At 48.9% G+C, this 23,148-nt stretch overlaps 1 protein-coding gene across 1 annotated transcript in view; it reads left to right on the forward strand.

The window, feature by feature from the left end:
* The first annotated feature begins 603 nt into the window (after nt 1-603).
* EMID1 (EMI domain containing 1) overlaps nt 604-23,148 on the forward strand; it is a 62,229-nt gene continuing 39,684 nt past the window's right edge. The window contains exons 1-3 of the mRNA XM_033174964.1: nt 604-888; nt 14,513-14,626; nt 16,334-16,437. Of these exons, the coding sequence (XP_033030855.1) occupies nt 758-888; nt 14,513-14,626; nt 16,334-16,437 (349 nt within the window). The 5' untranslated portion in view covers nt 604-757. The remainder of the gene's footprint in view (nt 889-14,512; nt 14,627-16,333; nt 16,438-23,148) is intronic.

Here is a 23,148-nt window from a genome sequence, read left to right on the forward strand (position 1 = left end):
GGGAGGGATCTGCAGGTGAAATATAGATATATATTGCATTGGATATGCAAATATATTTTGCAAATAAGACAGAGGCACATTGAGCCAACAAAAGGAGGAAGGGTTATTAAGAGTTTTAGGCTAGACAAAGTTCTCCTCCCCCCCACCCACCCCCCTCTGCTGGAAATCCAGCCCCTGTAAGGCTACCCTTCCTAACTGCCGGGGCCCTCCACCAGGAGGAAAGAGGAGGCCCCCCCCTTTTTTTTTTTTACTTTTGCGCTCTTTTGATCAATCCGGCGCAGCCTGCACGCGCGCGCAGCAGCTGATCAGCGCCCTCCTGCAGCCAAGCTGGATGCGGAGAGAAAGGAGTTGAATGCCATTTTCTCCTCCCGTGCTTTTCTTTTCTTTTTTTAAAGATAGATCTCATTTCTTCTTCAATATATTTGGGGTTTGCAGCTTGTAAGCAGCAGCAGCGCGCAGCTGAGCTCTCTTCCCTCCTCGCTCTGTTTTGGCTGAAACCCCTGGATTTATTCCGGCTGTGCTTGGCACGGAGCCACCCATACTCTCTCCCTCTCCCTCTCTCTCTCTCCTTTGCCAAGCGGAGGACTTTTCCTCTCCCGCGGTTGCCTTGGCTGGGCGTCTTTTGCCGGGGAGCCTTTTGCGCGTCGGGGAGGACGCACGGCTCGCTCGGGAGGTTTTCCACCCCTTCTCCTCGCCATCAGAAACACAGTTGCCTGGAGGGGGACGGGCCGGCTCTCCAGAGGCCCCGCGGCTCCTTATGGAGACGGCCGGGAGAAGGCTTCGGCGCTGGCCGGGCTGCCTCCGAGCTGCGCTGTGGCTTTGCTGCTTGCTCCCGGCGCCGGTCAGCTGCACCTGGAACCGCGCGGGGCTCCAGTACGCCAATCGGAGGTAAGGCGGGAGTGTGGTTACTCCGGGTGGCTTAATGCGGATTGTGCTTTTTAATGCCCAGAACTCCTTGGGCTAGGCCCATCTAATTCATCCTTCTTTCCCATCAGACAGATGCCTTTGGGAAGCTCGCAAGCCCTGTTGCTTTATCTCTTCGCAGATAGACTGCTCCTATCCAGAGGAGCTCCATATAGGTTTCCTATTTTATTTATGGCATTCATAGGTTCACCTTTTCCTCCAAGGAGCTCAAAGTGGTGTGCAGGAGTGCTGGCTTGGCCCTACAACTGTGGGTGCCTGGGGCCGTGGGCGGCATGCAATGTGCATGGCCCTGGCACCAAAATTTGTGGCTGCCTGGCTCCTTCATGGGGAATTTTGTGGGTGCTCGGGCACCCAGGGTCCCAGGGAGTTAGCACCTATGGTGGTATACATGCCCCTTCCCAACTTTATGTAACCCTCCACAACAGCCCTGTGAAGTTGGTTAGGCTGAGAGGCAGTGACTGGCCCAAGGAGGTCCAGTGAGCTTTCTGGCCAAGTGGGTATTGGAACACTGGTCTCTCCCAGGTCGTCGTCTGGTGCTCTAGCCATTATACCGCACAGTCATGTTATTTACTAAGAAAGGTTTCCAGAGTGGCTAATGAACAAAACATACAAGAAGCTGCCTCAATACTGGGGCAGGCCATTGGCCCTTGTAGATCAGTGATGGTCACACTGACAGGCAGCAGCTCTCCAGGGTTTCAGGCAGGGAATATTTTCCAGCCACATCTGCAGACGGGCTGGCGAATGAATGTGGGACCTGCATGCAAAGTGGCCGCTTTGCTATTGAACTGCAACCCTCCCTCACTGATATTTATTGTCTTAGCTGTTGTTGCCACCCTGATGGGCGAAGGGCAGCGAATAGGGGGAACAAATAGCATAAGAAATAAAAATGAAATGAGAGACAACAGGGCACACGCAGAGAAAGGGTTGGGCAGGGAGGAGGAGAAAAGCAAGCTCAACTCAATCAGCAGAGTATGAGAATCTTAATCTCGGGGTTGTGGGTTCAAGCCCCACGTGGTGCAAAGGATTCCTGCATTGCAAGGGGGTTGGACTAAAAGACCCTCGTAGCCCCTTCCAACTCTGCAATTCTATGATATACCAACCAGCCGGGATGGAGAGAGTAATGGACATGTTCAGACTGTGAATTTGCACCAACTTTTGAAAACCACCTGGGCTGCTGGCCATCAATGGATCTGGTGGCAGTGAATTCAATAAATTAATTATGCTTGGTCAGCTCTGAAGTTAGGGCTAGTTCTGAAGGCATGTTTTAATAACCATTTAAAGTTATCATAACTTTTATACTTGCAGTGAAGGAAATTAAGGAACGGTGAACTGATAGGACCTCCCCACCCCCATTTTGAATATAGTTTTAGAGCGCTCCTAATCTATATTGCGGGCCTTGCAGGGTAATGACTAATCTAACTACTGAATTTAGGTATAAATGGCATAGGGTAGCTATGGTTTTGGTTCCCACATTGGCTCAGAGCTTGCATCAAAACATGAACCGGATCAAATTTCTCTGCCATCCTTATTTGTAACACGTATTTTGGGGGTAGCAAGCCTTGGTGAAAGGGCCCTTCCAAAGGTTTTGCCAGCAACATTGGCTAGCAATAAATAAAGCAAAGGACACCTGCAACAGTGGACATAGAACAAGGCGAGTTAAGCAAGGGTGGCCCATGTCCAAATGCAGGTGTCATTAGCTCTTTATTTATTTATCTATTACATTTATACCCCACCGAGGAGCTTGAGACAGCATACATAGTTCTCCCCCTCCTCGTTTATTCCCCACGACAACCCTGTGAGGTCAGTTAGGCTGAGAGACAGTGACTGGCCCTAGGTCACTCAGTGAATTTATGTGGCTGAGCGGGGAGTTGAACCCTGGTCTCCCAGGTCTTATTAGTGCAACACTCTAACCAATATAGCACCCTGGCGTTCCTAGCCTGGGCAGCCTCTCACATGGAAATTGGGGACCTCCGGCCCAGGGACCAAATGTGGCCCTCTGTTCTCCTTTACTTGGCCCCTGGGGATCTCCCTAGCCTTGCCTTTCACCTTCCTCCAGAGTTTCCACCTGGCTGGGCTGTGTCCTTGAAGTCTGACAAGGATGCTTGCTTGCTTGGATGGATGGAGGACAGAGAATCTGTAGCCAAGGCCGTCTTAGAGCAGTGTTTTTCAACCTTTTTTGGGCAAAGGCACACTTGTTTCATGAAAAAAAATCACGAGGCACACCACCATTAGAAAATGTTAAAAAATTTAACTCTGTGCCTATATTGACTATATATAAAGTAATTCTCTTGAATAGGAATCAAATAAACAAATTTTTCCCACGGCACACCAGGCAACATCTCACGGCACACTAGTGTGCCGCGGAACAGTGGTTGAAAAACACTGTCTTAGAGGGATCGGCCGCCGTGGCGCGGCGATCCCTCGGTGCCCCCGGCGTGCCGCCTCTCCGCCCGCCTCTCTCCCGCACTGGCCGCCCCTCGGGAGGGGGGGGCGAGCGGGGGATGAGGGGCATGGCGCTGGAGCGGCGCGGCGCGGGGCTTTGCGTGCCCTTCCAGCGCTCCAGCTGGGGCTCCGGGAGGCGAGGGCGGCGGGCTTTCAGCCCGCCCGCCCGTGGGGGCGGGGGCGGGTTGGGGGGGCGCCCGGTATGCTGGCGGGCTCGCGGGGGCGCCCCTGGGGGGTCTGGCGCCCTGGCGCGGCGTGCCACCAGCCCCTATGGACGAGACGGCCCTGTCTGTAGCACTAGAAACCAGCCTGCTTGTACAAAGGGAGACATTTATGCCTGTTGCTCTGCCTACTCTCAATTCCCGGCATGTAGCCCCCAGGCTGAGAAAAGGCACTGGGCTCTTGCTACAAAGTCTGCTGCACCAGGTTGAGAGGGGGGAAAAGAATGTGGAGGCAGGAAAGGAAGCATTTCCTACTCTTTGAATGACTACAGCTAATTATAGGCATTCCCCTGATAATGTTGGGGGTGGAGCATCCTGGCTCACTCTGGGCCATCACTTGCCTGCGATGTCAATGCAGGAGTTTGGTAGCATCAAGAGTATTGGGGCTACCAAATTTTCTGAACCGCCAAGCTGATTGCAGCCCATTGCACCATATATGCTTATTTCTGCTTGCTGCGTTTCAAGTGGGTTCCGCTCTGGCCTTCAGTAAACACTGCAATCAAATGGAGGGGGAGAGGTTGACGGTTCAAATCTCCGCAACAGGGTGAGCTCCCGTTGCTCTGTCCCAGCTTCTGCCAACCTAGCAGCTCGAAAGCATGCCAGTGCAAGGAGATAAATAGGTACCGCTGCTGTGGGAAGGTAAACGGCATTTCCGTGCGTTCTGGTTTCCATCACGGTGTCCCATTGGGCCAGAAGCGGTTTAGTCCTGCTGGCCACATGACCCAGAAAGCTGTCTGCAGACAAACGCCGGCTCCCTTGGCCTGAAAGCGAGATGAGCGCCGCAACCCCATAGTCGCCTTTGACAGAGCCAGATCAATGGGTTGCGTGCATCTTTGCTAAGTTATACTCAGACATGATCTGAGTCAGACCATTTGTCTGCCTAGCTCAGTATTGTCAACACTGGCTAGATTTCAGAGAGGATTCTCTCCTAGTGTCTATGTGGAGATGCTGGGGATCGAACATGGGACCTTCTTCCAGGCAAATTCTCTGCCACTGAGCTACAACCATTCCCATGAATGCCTTGGTTGTTTTCCTGGTGGGTTTGGTTTTTACTGAGCATTAAGTTATTTTACAGTGTGACTTTGCTTTGGTGGCATTTCCCCCCCCCCCTGTAAATGAATGGTGACATAGAAATATTTCAATTAAATAAAATGGCACAGGCTGCATCATGCATGAACTTTTGGATCATATCCATGCTATACATTTAAGGCACTTTAATAGTCATCTCTCCCCCCTGCCCCGAATCCTAGGAACAAAAGTTGTCTGCTCTGGTGGCTACTAGTCAGTGTTTGAGAGCCAGTGTTGTGTAGTGGTTAAGAGCGGTAGACTCGTAATCTGGGGAACCGGGTTCGCGTCTCCGCTCCTCCACATGCAGCTGCTGGGTGACCTTGGGCTAGTCACACTTCTTTGAAGTCTCTCAACCCCACTCACCTCACAGAGTGTTTGTTGTGGAAGAGGAAGGGAAAGGAGAATGTTAGCCGCTTTGAGACTCCTTCGGATAGTGATAAAGCGGGATATCAAATCCAAACTCTTCTTCTTCTTCACCTTCTTTGAAATTAGCCAGGTGCCAGGCGCATTTTGCACCTGGCTACCGGCCACTTGCAACCAAGTGAAGATGCCCGGGCTCCAGGATGGCACCTGACGTCTCCACCACCTGCAGGTGCATGCCAAGGAATCCTTGGATCTTGACTGTTTCCACATACTAGCAACACATCCTGTAGAATTCTACCCATGATATTTTATCTGCACAATCAGAATGAATTTCAGGAGCCAAAAAGTTGTGTTTTGGACTCACAGCTGTCCATGGAGGCACAGGTCAGTTTTGTGTCCAGGGCAGCCGTCTACCAGCTCCACCTGGTACACTAGCTGATACCCTACCTGCCCACAGTCTTGCCAGAGTGCTGCATGCTCTGGTTATCTGCCACTTGAACTACTGCAATGCGCTCTACCTTTAAAGGTGACCCAGAAACTGCAACTAATCCAGAATGTGGCAGCTAGACTGGTGACCGGGAGTGGCTGCCAGGACCATGTAACACCAATCCTAAAGGATATTCATTGGCTCTCAGTATGTTTCTGAGCACAATTCAAAGTGTTGGTGCTGATTTTTAAAGTCCTAAATAGCTGCAGCCCAGTATACCTGAAGGAGTGTCTCTACCCACATTGCTCAGCCCGGACACTGATGTCCTACTCTGAGGGTCTTCTGCTGGTTCCCTCACTGTGCGAAGCAAAATTGCAGAGAACCAGGCAGAGGGCCTTCTCGGTAGTGGCGCCCTCTGTGGAACACCCTTCAGATGCCAAGGAGATAAACAATTTTAGAACTTTTAGAAGACATTTGAAGGCAGCCCTGTATTGGGAGGTCTTTAATGTTTAATGCTTTATTATGTTTTATATATTATGTAAGCCACCCAGAGCGGCTGGGGAAACCCAGCCAGATGGGCGGGGTATAAATGTTGTTGTTGAAAAATACGACTTGTATTCGTCTGGGCCAAAAATGGGAACTAGGCATTCCATTTTGGCGACTGCAATCCTGGTTTAAGGAGCCATTTGGTGCCTAGCTTACATACAGGTGAAACTCGAAAAATTAGAATATCGTAGAAAAGTCAATTTATGTAAGCAATTGTTTTCATTAGCTACTGGAGTTTAATATGTGAGATAGACTCATGACATGCAAAGCGAGATATTTCAAGCCTTTGTTTGTTATCATTGTGATGATTATGGTGTACAGCTGATGGAAACCCCAAAGTTGAAATTGTTAATTTGTGGTTCTCATCAGCTGTACGCCATAATCATTGCAATTATAACAAATAAAGGCTTGACATATCTCACTTTGCTTGTCATGAGTCTATCTCATATATTAGTTTCACCTTTTAAGTTGAATTACTGAAAGAAATGAACCTTTCCACCATATTCTAATTTTTCGAGTTTCACCTGTGTCTGAGTTTCTAGCACTCCTGCAAGCCACAATGGCTGTGCTCTGCCTTCACAGTCGAAGGCAGCAATGCTTCTGAGTACCAGTTGCTGGAAACTGCAGGAGTGGGGGAGGACTCTTGTGTTCGAATCCCGCTTGCACGTTTCCCACAGGCGTCTGGTTGGCCACTGTGAGAAAAGGATGCTGGACTAGATGGGCCATTGGCCTGATCCAGCAGGGTTCTTCTTGGGTTTTTACGTTCTTCCTTGAGGAGGGGCATCCCTCTCAGCCAGCGGCAATGCTGGCCAGATGACGTTCCTCCCCAGACCAGGCAGCCTGCCTCCCAGGCGTCATGGGAACCGTGTCTAGGGAGGTCTTGCAGCTGGAGAGCGGAATCGAGACAGCCGCAGAGCGCTTCTTGTGGTGGGCCCAGTTTTTTTTGGTGGGGAAGGGAGGGAGTGAACAGAAGATCAGGGAGATCTATTCATTTACTCCACTTGGCCACTGGCGCCCGTCCCTCTTGGCGGGCTGGGATCTCGGCCACAGGGGCGGCCCTGATGCTGAGTGTTCACATTCCACGAGCGCTAGTGACAACCCCTTCCAGCTGCTCTGGGGTGAGCGGACGTTGGCCAGCCAGCCAGCCACCCACCCACCCGCAAGCCTGCAGCATCAGGACCAGAAGAGGCCAGATTGACAGGGGGAGGGCAAGGCATAAAGAGGCTTTTGTGATGGGCTCCAGGGGGGCAGTGGCGAGGGTGTCGCATGGCCTTGCTCCAGGAGGTAGGTGGTGGCCGCGGGGCTGGCGTGATGCTGAGGAGGAATGTGACAGGAATGTCAGAAGTTGTGGAGTTGTCGTCCCCCCACTTCCATCAACCCCGGACTGGAACCAGTCCCTGGGCAAATGTGTGTTCAAGAGATGGGGCTCTGTGTCGGCCTTTAACAGCAAGCACCTTGGCCCCTGTGAGACTCTCCCCCACCCCCCACCCCAAAAAAGTATCAGAGTGACTTAATAATGGAAAGATAGAGGACTTTATTCACTTCTTCCTCTACTGCCCACTATATGCCTCAATAAGATCCAGGCTTCTCCCTCTAATCCCGTCGACTATTGCCAGGGACGATGACCGCATGAAATATCTACTGGTGGATGCCAACCCCTTGGTTTCACGTGGAGTGGCCATCTACATATTACAGGCCCTGAAACTCAGGACCACCTTTTTGGCCAACTTCCCTTAGCCTTAGTCCTATGTATATTCCCAATATGGACACTGTCGTCACACCTGCTAGTGCTTTTTATTTTGTTTGTTTTAACCTGTACAATTTTACTGCCAATTGTTTTAACTGTATCTGTTGTATTCTCTGCATAATCGTGCCAGGCTACTGCCTGGTCTTTTACTATGTGCTATGGCCATAGGGCTAATGCAATAAACAAATTGAATTGAAGACTTAATAAGTTTCCCGTCCTCATTGAGCACTTGGTCAGCAGACTGAGAAGGCACACAGGGGTCAGAGTCTGGCGACCTCACTCCGTTAGTTCTGCTGTGGCAGGCCTGCACCATCAGGTCTCCTCTCCTTTCAGCTGTCATAGAATCCTAGAGCTGGAAGGGACCTGTCTTTTGCCATGCTTTATTCCCTACATGCAGAGTGCAGCATGCATTTCAGCGATGTAGGCAGGCCTGAGACTGGCTCCCCTCCTTTTAGGAATGAAAGGAGCCCTGTCTGTAGGTGGTCTCTTCTGGTTTAAGGACTATGCGGGGCAGTGGTTGCTGGGCAGCCGAATCCTTGCCTCTCCTGCTGTCTGGAATGACAGAAGTTGCCTGAGATTCCTTTGATCTCGCTCCATCCATGTGAGGTTGCAACACAATGAAGCTTCTGCTGGGATGCTGGCTTGAGCCTCTGGGGTTGTGTAAAAGGTGGAGGAATGCATGATTTGGGGCTGAACTGGTGTGTAGGGGAAGAGACAGACCCCAGCCCTTATAAATCTGGCTTGTGACGAGTCAGCGAAGTGTCAAGCCAACATTTGCAACAAACCTGTGGGGGGGTTGTTGTTGTTTTAAGTGGTGAATTTCAGGAAGCTCAACAACTCGGAGGAAAAGCTTTTCCAGAGGGATTGCAGCAAAAGCAATAGAGGGTTGCTGCATCCAATGTTAGCACTACTCAGGGTAGACCGACTGAAATGGCAGTATCATGGCTATTGCTATGGCATCGGGCTACAACATCATCGTCACTGTTGACCACGTTGACTAGGGAAAGGTCAGAGGGGAACAAAATACCTTATCTCCTGGGAATTTGATTGTCTAACCCACTTTTTGAAACAAAATAGAAAATTCTTTCCAGTAGTATCTGAAGAAGTGTGCATGCACACGAAAGCTCATACCAAGAACAAACTCAGTTGGTCTCTAAGGTGCTACTGCTGGGACCGAGCAACGGGAGCTCACCCCGTGGCAGGGATTCGAACTGCCAACCTTCTGATCAGGGCTTGCTGATCAGAAGGTTGGCAGTTCGAATCCCTGCCACGGGGTGAGCTCCCGTTGCTCGGTCCCAGCTCCTGCCCACCTAGCAGTTTGAAAGCATGTCAAAGTGCAAGTAGATAAATAGGGACCGCTCCGGCGGGAAGGTAAACGGCGTTTCCGTGCGCTGCTCTGGTTCACCAGAAGCGGCTTTGTCATGCTGGCCACATGACCCGGAAGCTGTCTGCGGACAAACGCTGGCTCCCTCGGCCTATAGAGCGAGATGAGCGCTGCAACCCCAGAGTCGGACACGACTGGACCTGATGGTCAGGGGTCCCTTTACCTTTACCTTTTTAAGGTGCTACTGGAAATAATTTTCTATTTTGTTTCGACTATGGCAGACCAACACGGCTACCCACCTGTAACTGGAACTATGGAAGGCACCACTTTTTGAAGCCGTTCAAGTTGGTGGCTGTCACTGCCTGCTGTGGGAATGAGTTCCACAGATTAACAATGAACTGTGTGAAGAAGTCCTTTCTTTTATCTGTCCTGTCTTTCCCAACATTCAGCTTTGTTAGACTTCCACGAATTCTAGTTTTATGCAAGAAGGAGAAATTTTTTTCTTAATCCGCTTTCTGCATAATTTTATACATTTCTATCGTGTCACCTCCTTGCCTTTTCTATAAGGCTAAAAAGTTCAAGTTCAGGAATGGGGCACAGAGGGGGCTTTAACTCTTTCCACCCACTGTGTTCTCATCAAAAATCTCTCCCCCCCCAGCTGCTATTGGTCCCAGGAGGGGCAATTTTTCTCAAGGCTGTGGTGTGGGAAGCAAATATTAACTGGGCTCCAAAGTCCTAATTTTGTCAGTAGTGTTTCTATTTTACAATCCCTTTAAAAACCATACAGATGATGCATTTGATGTGATTTGCCATTTGACCCTCAGCCGCTTTTGGGTAGTGTGCTCCCATGTGAAACTGCCTTCTGCCAGCTCCCACCAATTTACTGCAAGAGGAACACTAGTGAAGTGGTTATTGGGGGGTGGAGTCAAAGACCCCTTACTATTTCTGCAGCTGCAGGGTCGCCTCAAAGATCTTGCCTCCAGCATCTTAGAACCACCCAGTCAGCACAAAAGGGGAGCTTTCTAGCCACTAAGAAGTCATCTCCTCCTCCTTTGTCCTGTTGGGAGCCAATCCGAGCGAAAGGAAGTGAGCCAGCCAATGAGGATGGGCTCCCAGGGTCCTTCTGGAAGAGGCGTGGGAAGAACACCATGGAGCTGTTTAGGAACCCTGAAAAACACACCAGGGCAGGGGCGTAGCTAGCCGCTGGGCTGCCGGGGGCGGTAAGCCCAGCGGCACCCATGGGGGCGGGGTGTCGCTCCGTGCGGGCCAGTTGGCCCGCCCCTCTCCCGCTGCGCTCCGTGAGCGGAGCCGTCCTGGGGAAAGGAGAGGGGTTGGGCCAGCAAGGGGGGTGTCATTCCCCTCGCTGGCCTGCCCCTGTCCTTTCCCCCCGGGCTCCGCTCCCTGAGCCCAGCGGCGAAAAAAGCCGCTGAAAGGGGGAAAGCCCTCTCTTTCAGTGGCTTTTTTCGCCACTGGCTGGAGACGAGCTGTGCGCTGCCCCTCCTGGGGTGACGGAGGGAGCGGCGGCGTGTGGGAGTGGGGGGAGGGGCCGCCGCTTGTCACCCCACGTGCCGCCGTTCGTTCCGTCGCCCCGGGAGCAGCAGCAGCGCACACACTGTGCGCTGCTGCTCCCACGGCGACGGAGTGAGCGGCGGTGTGTGGGGGTGACAAGCGGCGGTGCCTCCCACCACTCCCCACGCACCACTGGTCACCCCGTCCCTGCAGCGCTGCTGCTCCCGGGGTGACGGAGGGAGCGGCGGCGCGTGGGAGTGGGGGGAGGGGCCGCCGCTTGTCACCCCCACCCGCCGCTTGTCACCCTGTCACTGGAGGCGTACCGCTCCTACCGCCCCTCTCCAGCGACGCCCCTGCACCAGGGGCTTCTGTCTCAAGAGAATGGTGTGCAAATTCTGTTGCGTGCAATGGAACTTCGCAGAAAGCACCGCCTGGGTCACTCTTAAAGGTGACATTGGAGCACTCCAAATCATTTGCCCATCTTCGTGTGCAGGAAATAGTCAATCTAGCTGAAAAGGCAACACATGGAGATCTGCATTGATTGTTGCCATATTGTTGTTGTTATCGAATAATTGTAAAATGGTTGTATAATCAAAGAAGGGGGAGTGGCTGTGTCTCCCGTGAAGGGACCCTGCAGTTCTGAATTTGCCGCTAAAGTAATGATAAGGAAGCAGGTCTCTAGCCCACAAGCAGTGGCGAAATCTGTGGTCCTCCATATATTGTTAGACTCCCAACACCCTCCAGTCCAACATCCTGGGATGATGAGAGTTGGAGTCCAATAACATCAGTTGAGCATGCCACAGGATCGCCGTGCCTTATTTACACACTTGCCCCACAGGCCTGAGATGTCTGTTGCCTCCACCAGGGACATGGCAGTGCAATCCTTGCAAACCTACTCGCATGCAAATTGCACTTTGTCGCCGTGTGGCTTATTCCCAGTTAAGTGTCTCTATGCAGGCAGCAACTGTTTTGCATGGAGGTTCCGTTCCCAGTTCCCAAGCGTGTTGGCAGAGACTGGAGAGCATCTAAGCGTCCCTGCCCCGTTCCGCTTCTGACCTGCCTTCGTGCGTCGATTGGGCGTGCTTAAAATAGAATGGCACTCTTAATTTCCAGAAACCACGGTGGCGGTGCTGAATCCCGAGAAATGCAGCAGGTGTATCAACTCACACTTGTGAGATTTTTTAAAAGGCATCCCCTCCCCCTGGAAGGGCAAACTGGGATTCGCTGGGACACGTACCACCAAACTGGGACAGCTTAGGGAGGGGAAGGCTATGAAATATACATTTTGTTTATTACAGCTACTAGCCAAGATGGCTGTACTCTGGCGACACGATTGGAGGCAGTGATATTTCTGAAGGCCAGTTGCTGGAAACCATAATGCTCTTGTCTGCAGGTCCTGTTTACAGGTTCCCCGCTGGAGCATCTGGTTGGCCCCTGTGAGAGAGCAGGATGCTGGACTAGACGGGCCGTTGGCCTGATCCAGCAGGCTTTTCTTGTGTTCTTAAGCCTTTGATAAATAGGAACCCCTTGGAGGGATGCCTCGACACATCACTGACAACAGGCCCTTGCTGTTCTGAGCCTGGGCACCCCCAACTCTTGACCTGCTGAAAGGTCTCCATTTAGATTATATCGGGGCTTGAAAGGCAACCTCCAGATTCCATGTGTTTTGGCAACCTCAGGATCTCACATTACCTGACCCTTTTGCCGGCTCTCCTGGAAAAGCTTGCCGCTGCCTGGAATCCAAAGACTTAACGTGTCTTATATATGCACGCCAGACGGATGGAGAGAGTAGCAATGCTAGGTCCTGTGAACCCCCCACAAGGCGAGTGAGTATTTCCTTTCTCCATCCTGCCAGTCAGGGATTTATGACTCTGGCACGGAAAATTACAGACCTCTCAAGAGCAAGACTTGGCACCAGGTTTCTGGGGCTGGAGGGAATTCCCCTTCCTGTTTGCTCTCTGGAATGCTTAATCGCCTCTCCAGGGCCCTTTTCCAGCCTTTTCAAGTTCTCGCTCTCTCCTCCCCTATATTATGGGCACACAGTCGCACACACACACACCCCTCTTCCTTGCTCAGAATGTGGAGAGGCAGTTCAGTGCCAGCGGGGTGTTCCTCTGGCAACTCACAGTGTTTTGGTTTCTTGGACCGAGTAAGGTGTCAATCACGAACTGGGGAAAGTCTGGGCTGGGAATATTCCTGGGGTCACGAAGGCTTCACACACTGGTTTTAACTGCATGTTGTTGCTTCGGTGTTGTAGCCATTAGGGGCTCGGTGAGAGGGTGCTGGCCTCCTCGCCATAGGTGCCAACTCCTAGGGGCCGAGGTCCCTTTGGCTCCCTCCCCAATAAAATATTTGAGGGGGCCGGGCATTGCCATTCAAATGGTGTGAGTGCGCCCTGTCATGTGATCAGTTATACTAGGCAGGGCTTACCTGCCCCCTTCCCAATATTTTATTCAGGTTGGCACCCCTTTCCCTCATTGAGATTCTAGCTCTTGCCTTGAATTTTCTTTCGTTAGGGTGGGGGAACCAAAAGAGTAGGGGGAAGATGAAATGATTGACTTGTAAGGGACCTTTGAGGTCAACCGAACAGCCAAGAACTTAAGAGCCTAGAGGATGGGTCAGGTCAACACCCCGTGTAGCCTGGCATCCTGGACTCAGGGATAGACACATTGCTGCTTGTTCGCACAAATGTTTTGCACCTTCCACACAATGGCGTCCTCGTCAGACGGCAAGGATGGTAATGGCGAGGAACGATCAGTGGTGCTCCTGCAGATGATCTCATAGAATCATAGAACCATAGAGTTGTCCCAAAGAAACCAGAGTCCTTTCTGTTGGGGATAATTCAGATGGAAATTCCCAGGTGTCAAAAAGGTTATTTATGTATGCCACTACTGCAGCCTGCCACTACTGCAGCCTGTGTTTTGTTAGCCCCAAAATGGAAAACGAGCGAAGTCCCGACTACAGGAGATTGGCAACTTAAGTTGACAGAATATGCGCAGCTTGCAGACTTAACATCTAGAATAAGAGAACAAGAAGAGGATACGTTTAGAGAAGATTGGAAAACGGTCATTGAATATATGGGAAATAACTGTGTACAGCTGAAAACGCTGGCAGCATGAAGATAAATTCAACAGTGTGAATAAGTTATGATGGATGTAATAATGGAATACTGAATGGTATGGTTTCTGTGTAAAATATGCAGGGATTTATGATATGTAAAATGAACCATGGAAAGAGAAGATGGGAAGTCACTGATACCATGTTTCTCATAAAATAAGACACCGTCTTATATTTTTTTCCCCTCAACAAAACACAGTATGGCTTATTTTCAGGGGATGTCTTATTTTAACCGTGTCACATCGGTACGCTGCATAGCCACGCCTCTCCAGGCTGTTTTAATGGGAGGTGCCGCATCACTATGGCTTATTTTCAGGGTATGGCTTATTTTCGGGGAACGGCTTATATTTCGCAAATGCATAGAAATCCTGCTATGGCTTATTTTATGGCTATGTCTTATTTTAGGAGAAACACGGTACCTTAAGGATGTAAAAATGAGTACTTTAAATTGTAAAGCAGAAATATATATATATATGAATTGTAGAGTTACAAGGGACCCCCAAGTGGTGTCATAAGGCATCCATGATAGATAGAAGGACTCAAGAGATCCCTGGGGTACCCCGGGCCTATGTTGTTCAGGGATTTGTCAATTAATACAAGGACCTTCCTTGAACCAGGCTTGGTTGTAAGTGGGCTCTAATGGTGGCGTGGCATGTTGTCAGTCAGATGCCCCCACCAGCAGTCTGGCTACCACATTCTGCTGCAGCTGGAGCTTCCGGAAGCTTCCAGGCCGGGCACATAATACGAGGGCAATGGCATATTCTGCCTCCGCTGTTGTTCCTCAGCAACTGGTGATGCATCCTGTGTCTCTTGTCTCTTTTCAGGAATTGGTGTTCTTACACTGTCACCCGGACGGTTTCCTGTCATATCCAGAATGGCACCTACCTCCAGAGAGTGTTCCAGAGCTGCTGGTGGCCCACGACTTGCACGGGGGGCAGGTGAGGAAGCCGAAAGCATTTGAGCAGCCTCCCGCATCCTTTCTAGCCTGTTCGCCGTCCCATACACCCCGAAACACGGAAACCGAGCTCTGCCTGCCTACATTTCCAAACCCCTTTACAACAGGGAGTGAGGAACATAGCACAATTACGAGTCAGTCGCATTTGACGGGTCTGTGGGGCTTGACATCTGCCAGTCACCCGGTGTCATATCTGCAGCCGGTGGGCCAAAATGACCCCGCAGGCCAAACGAGGAGGTGTGGTGGATCCGTTTAGGCCCACTGGCTGGTGGTTTCCTGGCTTTAAGGCCTCTGTTGCCAATGCCATTTATTTATTTATCCTTACAGTTATTCTTTTTTATTTCATAAAATGTGCATACAGTGGTTCTCAAATTTAATTCATTCCAGAAGTCCGTTCCAAAACCAAAGCGCTCCAAAACCAAGGCGTGCTTTCCCATAGAAAGTAATGCAAAACGGATTAATCCATTCCAGAGTTTTAAAAACAACCGCTAAAACAGCAATTGAACATCAATTTTAATATCTAGCGAGAGCATTGATCCATAAAATGAGAGCAATAATCAATGCACTGCACTATAAAATAAGTAAGACAATATTATAGATGATAAAAATTAAAATTATTATTTTTTCCTTACCTGCACTGATGATAGTCATTGTTTGGATGGGGGGCTTTTATCCACTTCTGCAGTCACACAATCAACCAATCAATCGATCAGTAGCTGAACTGGGTTCCACACAGTCACAGAAACAAATGAACCGAAAAAGCCTCAAAAACAAAATAAATAAATAGCAAAAACAAACTTAATCCATTTTGGAAGTCTGTTTGAGAACCAAGGTACCACTGTACAGCTTGATTGTAAAAGCAAACCTCGAAGTAGTTTTGTCAGGTCTGCTTTGGGTTGCTCAAGAGTAAGCAGGCATGAGTCCGAACTGTCTTATAACAGTTTGTGCAAACGTATTTACAGTGCAGAGTGCTGAAAAACATGACCGTGTCAGTCGCTAGCAGAATCCGGGAGTGGCCCCTTCTGGCTGGGACCCCAACACAAGAGTTTCGGTATCCGAAATCTCCCCCTCCCATCCTTGTGTTTCACCCCTCTGCGCACTTGGGGCGATGGAAATGGCGTGTCTCCCTCCTTGCCCGCTGAGCGAGGAGGGTGCAGGGTCTCTCCAACATCCCCAGAGCCTTTGCTCTCAAGCCCCTGAGCTGCCTGGCCCTCCCCACTAGAGACATGGCTGCTTCCTCCGCTGGAGGAGGAGGTGCTGCTGGTCAGGTGGGGCCGGGGCTCTCTGTAGCATCCCGAGAGCCCTTCCACCACCCTGCGCTGAGCTGGGGACAGTTTCGGGACAAGTTTACAAAAAGAATAAAACTGTATACCTCCTTTCCCCCCAAGGGGCTCAAGGTGGCCTACAGAATCTTACCTCCCTGCATTTTCTCCTCATATCAACCCTGCCGGCTAGGTTAGGCTGACGGACAGTGACTGGCTCAAGACTTACCTATTGAGTGTATCATGACTGCGAGGGGATTTGAACCCTGGTCTCCTTGGCCCTCGGTCCTCCAACCACCCACTCTGCTCTTCCCTCCACAGCCCCACACTTTATTTTAGGAGTTGGGCCCCCACAGAAGCCCCAGGCTCTCTTGAGCTTGTAGCTCCTGTTGCCTGAAGAAGCCATTTCGGTTTTTGTCTCTCCTCAGCTATAGAACTATCGTCAGGCCAACGTACAAACAGGCCTACAAGACGGTCACAGCTCTGGAGTGGAAATGCTGTCCGGGACACACGGGTGTCAATTGCGAGGCAGGTATGAGGCAGCCGGTTTGGGGGCTGGGCCCAGAGATCGGGGTCAGTTCATAGAATTGCAGAGCTGAAGGGGACCTCAAGGGTCTTATGGTCTGAAACAGTGGGGAAGGGGAAAGTGAAGGATGGGCGGGGCAAAGCTATGTGGCGCTGTCTGGTGCAGCCGCCCTGAGATGCAACTTATTTATCTTATTTATTTTGCAAGATTTATATGCCACGTGGTTGTAAAGGGAAGAAAACTCAGAGATTTGCAAGAAGTTGTCCCAAGGAGCTTGCGAGAAAGTTCCCACTTGCCCTTTGCCTTGCTTGAATTTAACTTGCGCATTTTCAGCCTTGAAAGCACGCAAGTTAAATGCGCATAAAATGCGACCATGCTGTATGGCAACATACAGAAACCTGTGGGGTTAGCCTGCGGATGGGATGGCCGATAATTCTGGAGCCCCGCTCCCACCGCGCCGTGAAAAAGGGTCCGCTGGCTGGAACCTGAAGGTTAAGCTTGTGAGTTTGTAGTGTTGATGCCTCATGAGTCTTCTGCGAGCGTCTGTGAGTTCCAAGGTGTTCCGGAAAATAAGAAGAACTGAACTAAAAGGTGGCCAAAAACTAGACAGCCAAATAAAAGGTTTTAAAGTAAAAACGAAAATGAAATAAATACAACGGAGACTGCTGTCTGGTGAAGAAGCCTACCGCTACCCTGCGTGGTTGGTTTCAGTTTCTCTTTCTATCTGTGCTTGCCACGCAACGATGTTCTTACTCGGCTTGCCTCACGCTTTCTCCACACCACAAACAGAGAGCGGCCACTATTTATTAGAAGATCAACCAACGTCATAACAAGCATAACAACCAATTACAGTCCTGTTACCGTGCTAAGTTTCGGCGGGAAGAAGACTAACGACCGTTACCTTATTTAAAGTTGGAGCCTTTTTTACCAGCGGATCCATGCAGTGAACTGCCCGTTGGATCCCCTTTTTTACCCTTCCTTCCAAGGCGGAAGGATACTACCAAGTAAACATAAACAAGCATAAATAAACATAAATAACCAGGTGCAAGGGCACCTACAAAACATATTCCCACAGAAACCCACAACTTTTCAATATTATGAATATCGTAAGATTGCATTGGGACGCGGGTGGCGCTGTAGGTTAAACCACAGAGCCTAGGGCTTGCTGATCAGAAGGTTGGCGGTTCGAATCTCTGTGACGGGGTGAGCTCCCGTTGCTCGGTCCCAGCTCCTGCCCACCTAGCAGTTCGAAAGCACGTCAAAGTGCAAGTAGATAAATAGGTACCGCTCCGGCAGGAAGGTAAACGGTGTTTCCGTGCGCTGCTCTGGTTCGCCAGAAGCGGCTTACCGGTAGTCATGCTGGCCACATGACCCGGAAGCTGTACGCCGGCTCCCTCGGCCAATAAAGCAAGATGAGCGCTGCAACCCCAGAGTCGTCCGCGACTGGACCTAATGGTCAGGAGTCCCTTTACATTTAAGATTGCATTAACAATGTCACACTTCCTGGCAATAGCCAAAATACCAAGGTTGCTAGTCTGGTTCACCTTGTTTCTAGAGACAGACACCCCTCCCCTGATGTTGCTCACGGCCCTCCTGCAGCAACTTGCAAACCTTCCAGAAGGCTGAGCAGCAGTGTCCTGGGAACTGTGGTTTGCTGAGGGTGTCAAGAACTGCTACCACAGAGCTACCGTGGGTGGCGCTAAACCACTGAGCCTCTTGGGCTTGCCGATCAGAAGGTCGGCGGTTCGAATCCCTGTGACGGGGTGAGCTCCCGTTGCTCTGTCCCAACTCCTGCCAATCTAGCAGTGTGAAAGCACACCAGTGCAAGTAGATAAATAGGTACCGCTGTGGCGGGAAGGTAAACGGTGTTTCCGTGTGCTCTGGTTTCTGTCACAGTGTTCCATTGTGCCAGAAGCAGTTTACTCTTGCTGGCCACATGACCCGGAAAGCTGTCTGAGGACAAATGCTGGCTCCCTCGGCCTGAGAGCGAGATGAGCGCCACAACCCCATAGTTGTCTTTGACTGGACTTCACCATCCAGGGGTCCTTTACCATTTACCTTTTACCACAGAGCAGAACGATTTAGAATTCTCTAAGAGTGTTTGCTTATTGAAGGCATTTACAAATCGCTTAATAATAATAATAATAATAATAATAATAATAATAATAATAATAATAATAATAAATGTTCCTGTGATGTGACAGGAGCTGGGTTAGGAGAGGCTGGCTGAGGTGGTTCCTGGCTGACGACTCATGTTGAACTTGTGTCTGGGCCCCAAATCCTAAATGGAAGCAGGAAGTTCAATGTCCACTTGGTTTGGGTTGAAGGAAGCAATGACTCAGGATGACCCGGAACAGAGATGACCGATTCATCCTGTCTCTTTTCCTCCCCTTGTCTTTGAAGCAAGGAAGGATGTGAGCAAGGGCCCAGGACTCCCAGATACTGAGATGCTCTGGAGGGCTGCACATGGGCAAAGAAGAAATGGAAAATCCCCAAGCAAAAAGCTGGGAGAGTTTGCTGGGAAAGCTGAGGAGCGAAACTTTAGTACTCTATTTATAAAAACACAGGGAGATAGTAGAGTTGTAATGCAGGAATCTTTTGCCCAACATGGGACTCGAACCCACAATGCTGAGACTGAGAGTCTCATGCTCTACTAGTTGAGTTGAGCTTGCTTTTCTCCTCCTCCCTGCCTAGCCCTTTCTCTTTGTGTGTCCTGTCTCTCATCTCATGCTCTACCAACTGAGCTACCCCAGCTATCTAGATGGGATATATAAGACGACAAGATAGAGGTGTCCAGAATAATGCACGGCATGGAGAAAGTGGATAGAGAAAAGCTTTTCTTTCTCAGTCATAATGCCTGAACTCGTGGACATCAAATGAAGCTGAATGTTGGAAGATTCAGGAAAGTTAAAAAAAGAAAGCACTTCACACAGTGCATGGTTAAAATTTGGAACTCTCTGCCACAAGAGGCAGTGGCTCTATTTAAAACTTGCCGCAGGACAGCACACCTGGAGGCAGCAGGGCTTACAATGGGCATACAGGACAACCTGCTCTGTCTTTCATTGCCTCTCCCAAGCAAAAATGGCCAGAGGCAGCTTCCTCTCTCTGTCCCATGGTAGAGCCGGCGCTGTGAATGCCATTAATCAGGGTGACAAGATGGAGGGGTGGTTTGTTGTTGTTGTTGTTCAGTCGTTCAGTCGTGTCCGACTCTTCGTGACCCCATAGACTAGACCACGCCAGGCACGCCTATCCTTCACTGCCTCTCGCAGTTTGGCCAAACTCATGCTAGTCGCTTCGAGAACACTGTCCAACCATCTCACCCTCTGTCGTCCCCTTCTCCTTGTGCCCTCCATCTTTCCCAACATCAGGGTCTTTTCTAGGGAGTCTTCTCTTCTCATGAGGTGGCCAAAGTACTGGAGCCTCAACTTCAGGATCTGTCCTTCTAGTGAGCACTCAGGGCTGATTTCTTTAAGAATGGATAGGTTTGATCTTCTTGCAGTCCATGGGACTCTCAAGAGTCTCCTCCAGCACCATAATTCAAAAGCATCAATTCTTCGGCGATCAGTCTTCTTTATGGTTCAGCTCTCACTTCTGTACATTACTACTGGGAAAACCCTAGCTTTAACTATACTTTACTATACGGGGTGGTTTGTAGCTCCACTTAAACCACTCCACACACTCCCTGAGCCTTAGTGAAGGGTTGCGCAGCCCCCCCAAACCCAGCTATGCTTGACTGCGCATGGAAGGGGGGACCAGTGTTGGTAACTCCAAACAGCAGGCTCAGATCATAACAGGTGGCAGGCAGCCAAGATGTCAGACGTGATCCATAATAAAAGAAAAGGACACCTGGTGCGAAATCCCATTATTGTGAAATCCTACCCCGTGGATGGATACTCCCTGTATTGAGCTTGGCAGAGCATAGTAGGAAATGAGAGAGGTCTGTGGTGGAGGGGAGGCCGATGGGGGCTGGTGGGGGGAGAGGGTAGACGAGGGAGGGAAATAAGCCAGCTTTGGCGGGAAGCACATTGGCAAGAGAAGAAAACCCTTAAGAGAAAATGCTCTGTTTTGCCAGGGAGGTTCAGGATTATAAATTTGTTTTTTAATTGGCTCTTGTTTCAAACATAATTTTTATTCAGATCCCATCAAGGTGGATTTGATTTAAATCAAACTGATTTAAATCACGATTTAAATCACTAGCCAGTAAGGCTTGATTTAAATCACAGTTTTCTACATAAAGACTAATTCTTACTGGTATAACTTTAATATGCAAGTAGATGAAGATTTTTAGAATAACAACTTTTCATATTAGTTTTTTTATCCCCAGTTTAATAGGTTAATCATTCATATTTGGACAACTTTTCTGTTGTACTTAGGAAGGAGAAAAATAATCATTACCTTAATAATAACAATTTAAATAGATTTATTAGATCCATTCCACTCCAAACAATCAGAAAAATATTGTTTCTATTCTGTTCACTGAACTTCTTGAAACTTAGCACTGAAGGGGTTGATTCTGTATTCATAGGTTTGTAGAACAATAGGATTAAGGTCTTTTTCTCAACTCTGTTCACATTTTTGCTGTGAAGAAGAGGCATGTGATCTCTGCTGAGTCAAATTCAGTTTTGAGAACTGCAAAAGTAAACCAAGCATCTGCGATAATATCTTGTAGGCAGAGAAACTGCCCAATAATCATACAAAAACCACTGGAAGAGCATAAATGACATTGTGAATGGATTAATGGAATTTATTTACCAAAAAAATTAAACATATACAGCCTTATTCTACATAATTAAAAAACTAATCTTTATTTCATGATTGAATAACCTTTGGATGGTAATATATTTTCACCAAAAAGCATTTTATTTTTAAAAATCCGATTTAAATAAAAAAAATCTGATTTAAATAAAAAAAATCCGATTTAAATAAAAAAAATCATTTTTTATATATATATTTAAAAAATCATTGATTTTTATCCACACTGGATCCCATTTTATTTTAGTCATTTTAATATTTATTAAGAGCAAATCATCTGCCCTTCTTAAAATTGACCTTCCAGGGAAATTCAGCATACTGCAGTTTATTTGTGGCCAAGTTAATTTCAGTTTCTGCAGCCTTGGTCTACTTCTGTATGGTTAAACTCTGTTCGGCAATGGTCAAAGGAGCAGAAGCAACCAAATAGGTCTGAGATCTGCAGGCAAAGGGTGGTATACAAATTTAATAAATCAAAATAAATTTTAAAAAAATACCCTTTGTTCAGGTCCTGGTGTCCTGGTTGGTTGGTTGTAGTGTGTTTTCATAGAATCGTAGTGTTGAAACGGACCACGAGTGTCATCTTAGTCCAACCCCCTAGCAAACCAGGAATCTTTTGCCTGATGTGGGATTCGAACCCATGACCCTGAGACTGAGAATCTCAGTTTCCACCGACTAAGCTATCCGAGCTGTCTTGTATTATATTTGTGTGTGTTTGGGTGGGTTGTTGAATCAGATGAGCCATATTGGCTGAGTTGAAGACCAGTAACAGGACAGAGAAAAGGAAGCTTTTATTCACACAGCACAGAGTTAAACTCTGGAACTCTCCGCCACAGGAGGCAGTGATGCCCACCAACCTGGGTGCCTTTAAAAGAGGATTAGACAAATTCATGGGAGGAAAAGGAGATTAATGGCTGCTGCCCAAGGCAGAAATGTTTCTGAATACCCGGTGCTGGAAGCCACAAGTGGGGAAGAAAGCTCTTGTGCTCAGATCCTGCTTCTGGGTTTCCCACAGGCATCTGTTCAGCCACTGTGATAATAGTACAGTGGGCTGGATGGGCCACTGGTCTGATCCAGCAGGCTGTTCTGAAGTTCTTAAGTTAGGTTAACAGCTGGAGCTTGCCATGTTGACCATCACTGCTTTGCATGCAGAAGGTCTCTGTTTCAATCTTCGGCGTCTGCAGGGAGAGCCATGGTTGCTGCCAGTCAGTGTAGCGTACCCTCCAACATTTCTCCAGTGCAAAGAGGGACGTCCTGTCTTCCTGCAAGCACGGATGTCATATTCACACCTACACTGGTCACATTGCAAGGAAAGAATTTGAAGCAGATGGGCGACATTTTCCTTCGAAATTATAGGAGGGGCTTCATAGGCCTTGTCCGCCATTTCCTTCATTTGGTGCAGGGGTTTTATTTTCCATCAGAGCAGGACTCTTTAAGTTCACATATGGTGGGGGTGTAAATATGTACAATTTTTCTGGCAAAGGGTGTTTAAGGAGATAACAGAAATCACTGGGTTAAAGCTGACCAAAAGTCCAGAGGCAGCATTATTATCAATTTACGATGGAGTGGAAGGTTCACAGGCTATGAAGGACTTGCTCACAAATTTATTGATAGCTGCACAAGTTATGATAGTTAGGAAGTGGAAGGGGCAAGCAGAATAGAAAATGGAAGAATGGTATAAAGAGGTGGGGGATATAGCTATTTAATGATAAATTAACATGTCCCATTAAGGTAAGATGGGAAATATGCAGGAGAAATTATTTCGAGGAGATATGGAGGGTGTTTATAGAATTTGTACAGTGGTACCTCTGGGTGTCTTTGTTTCTTGTTGTCTGCTTCTTGGGAGAAAGCAATGACAAACCTAGACAGCATCTTAAAAAGCAGAGACATCACCTTGCTGACAAAGGTCCGTATAGTTAAAGCCACGGTTTTCCCAGTAGTGATGTATGGAAGTGAGAGCTGGACCAT

Source organism: Lacerta agilis, chromosome 17 (genome assembly GCF_009819535.1).
Source record: "Lacerta agilis isolate rLacAgi1 chromosome 17, rLacAgi1.pri, whole genome shotgun sequence".
Classification (NCBI taxonomy): domain Eukaryota; kingdom Metazoa; phylum Chordata; class Lepidosauria; order Squamata; family Lacertidae; genus Lacerta; species Lacerta agilis.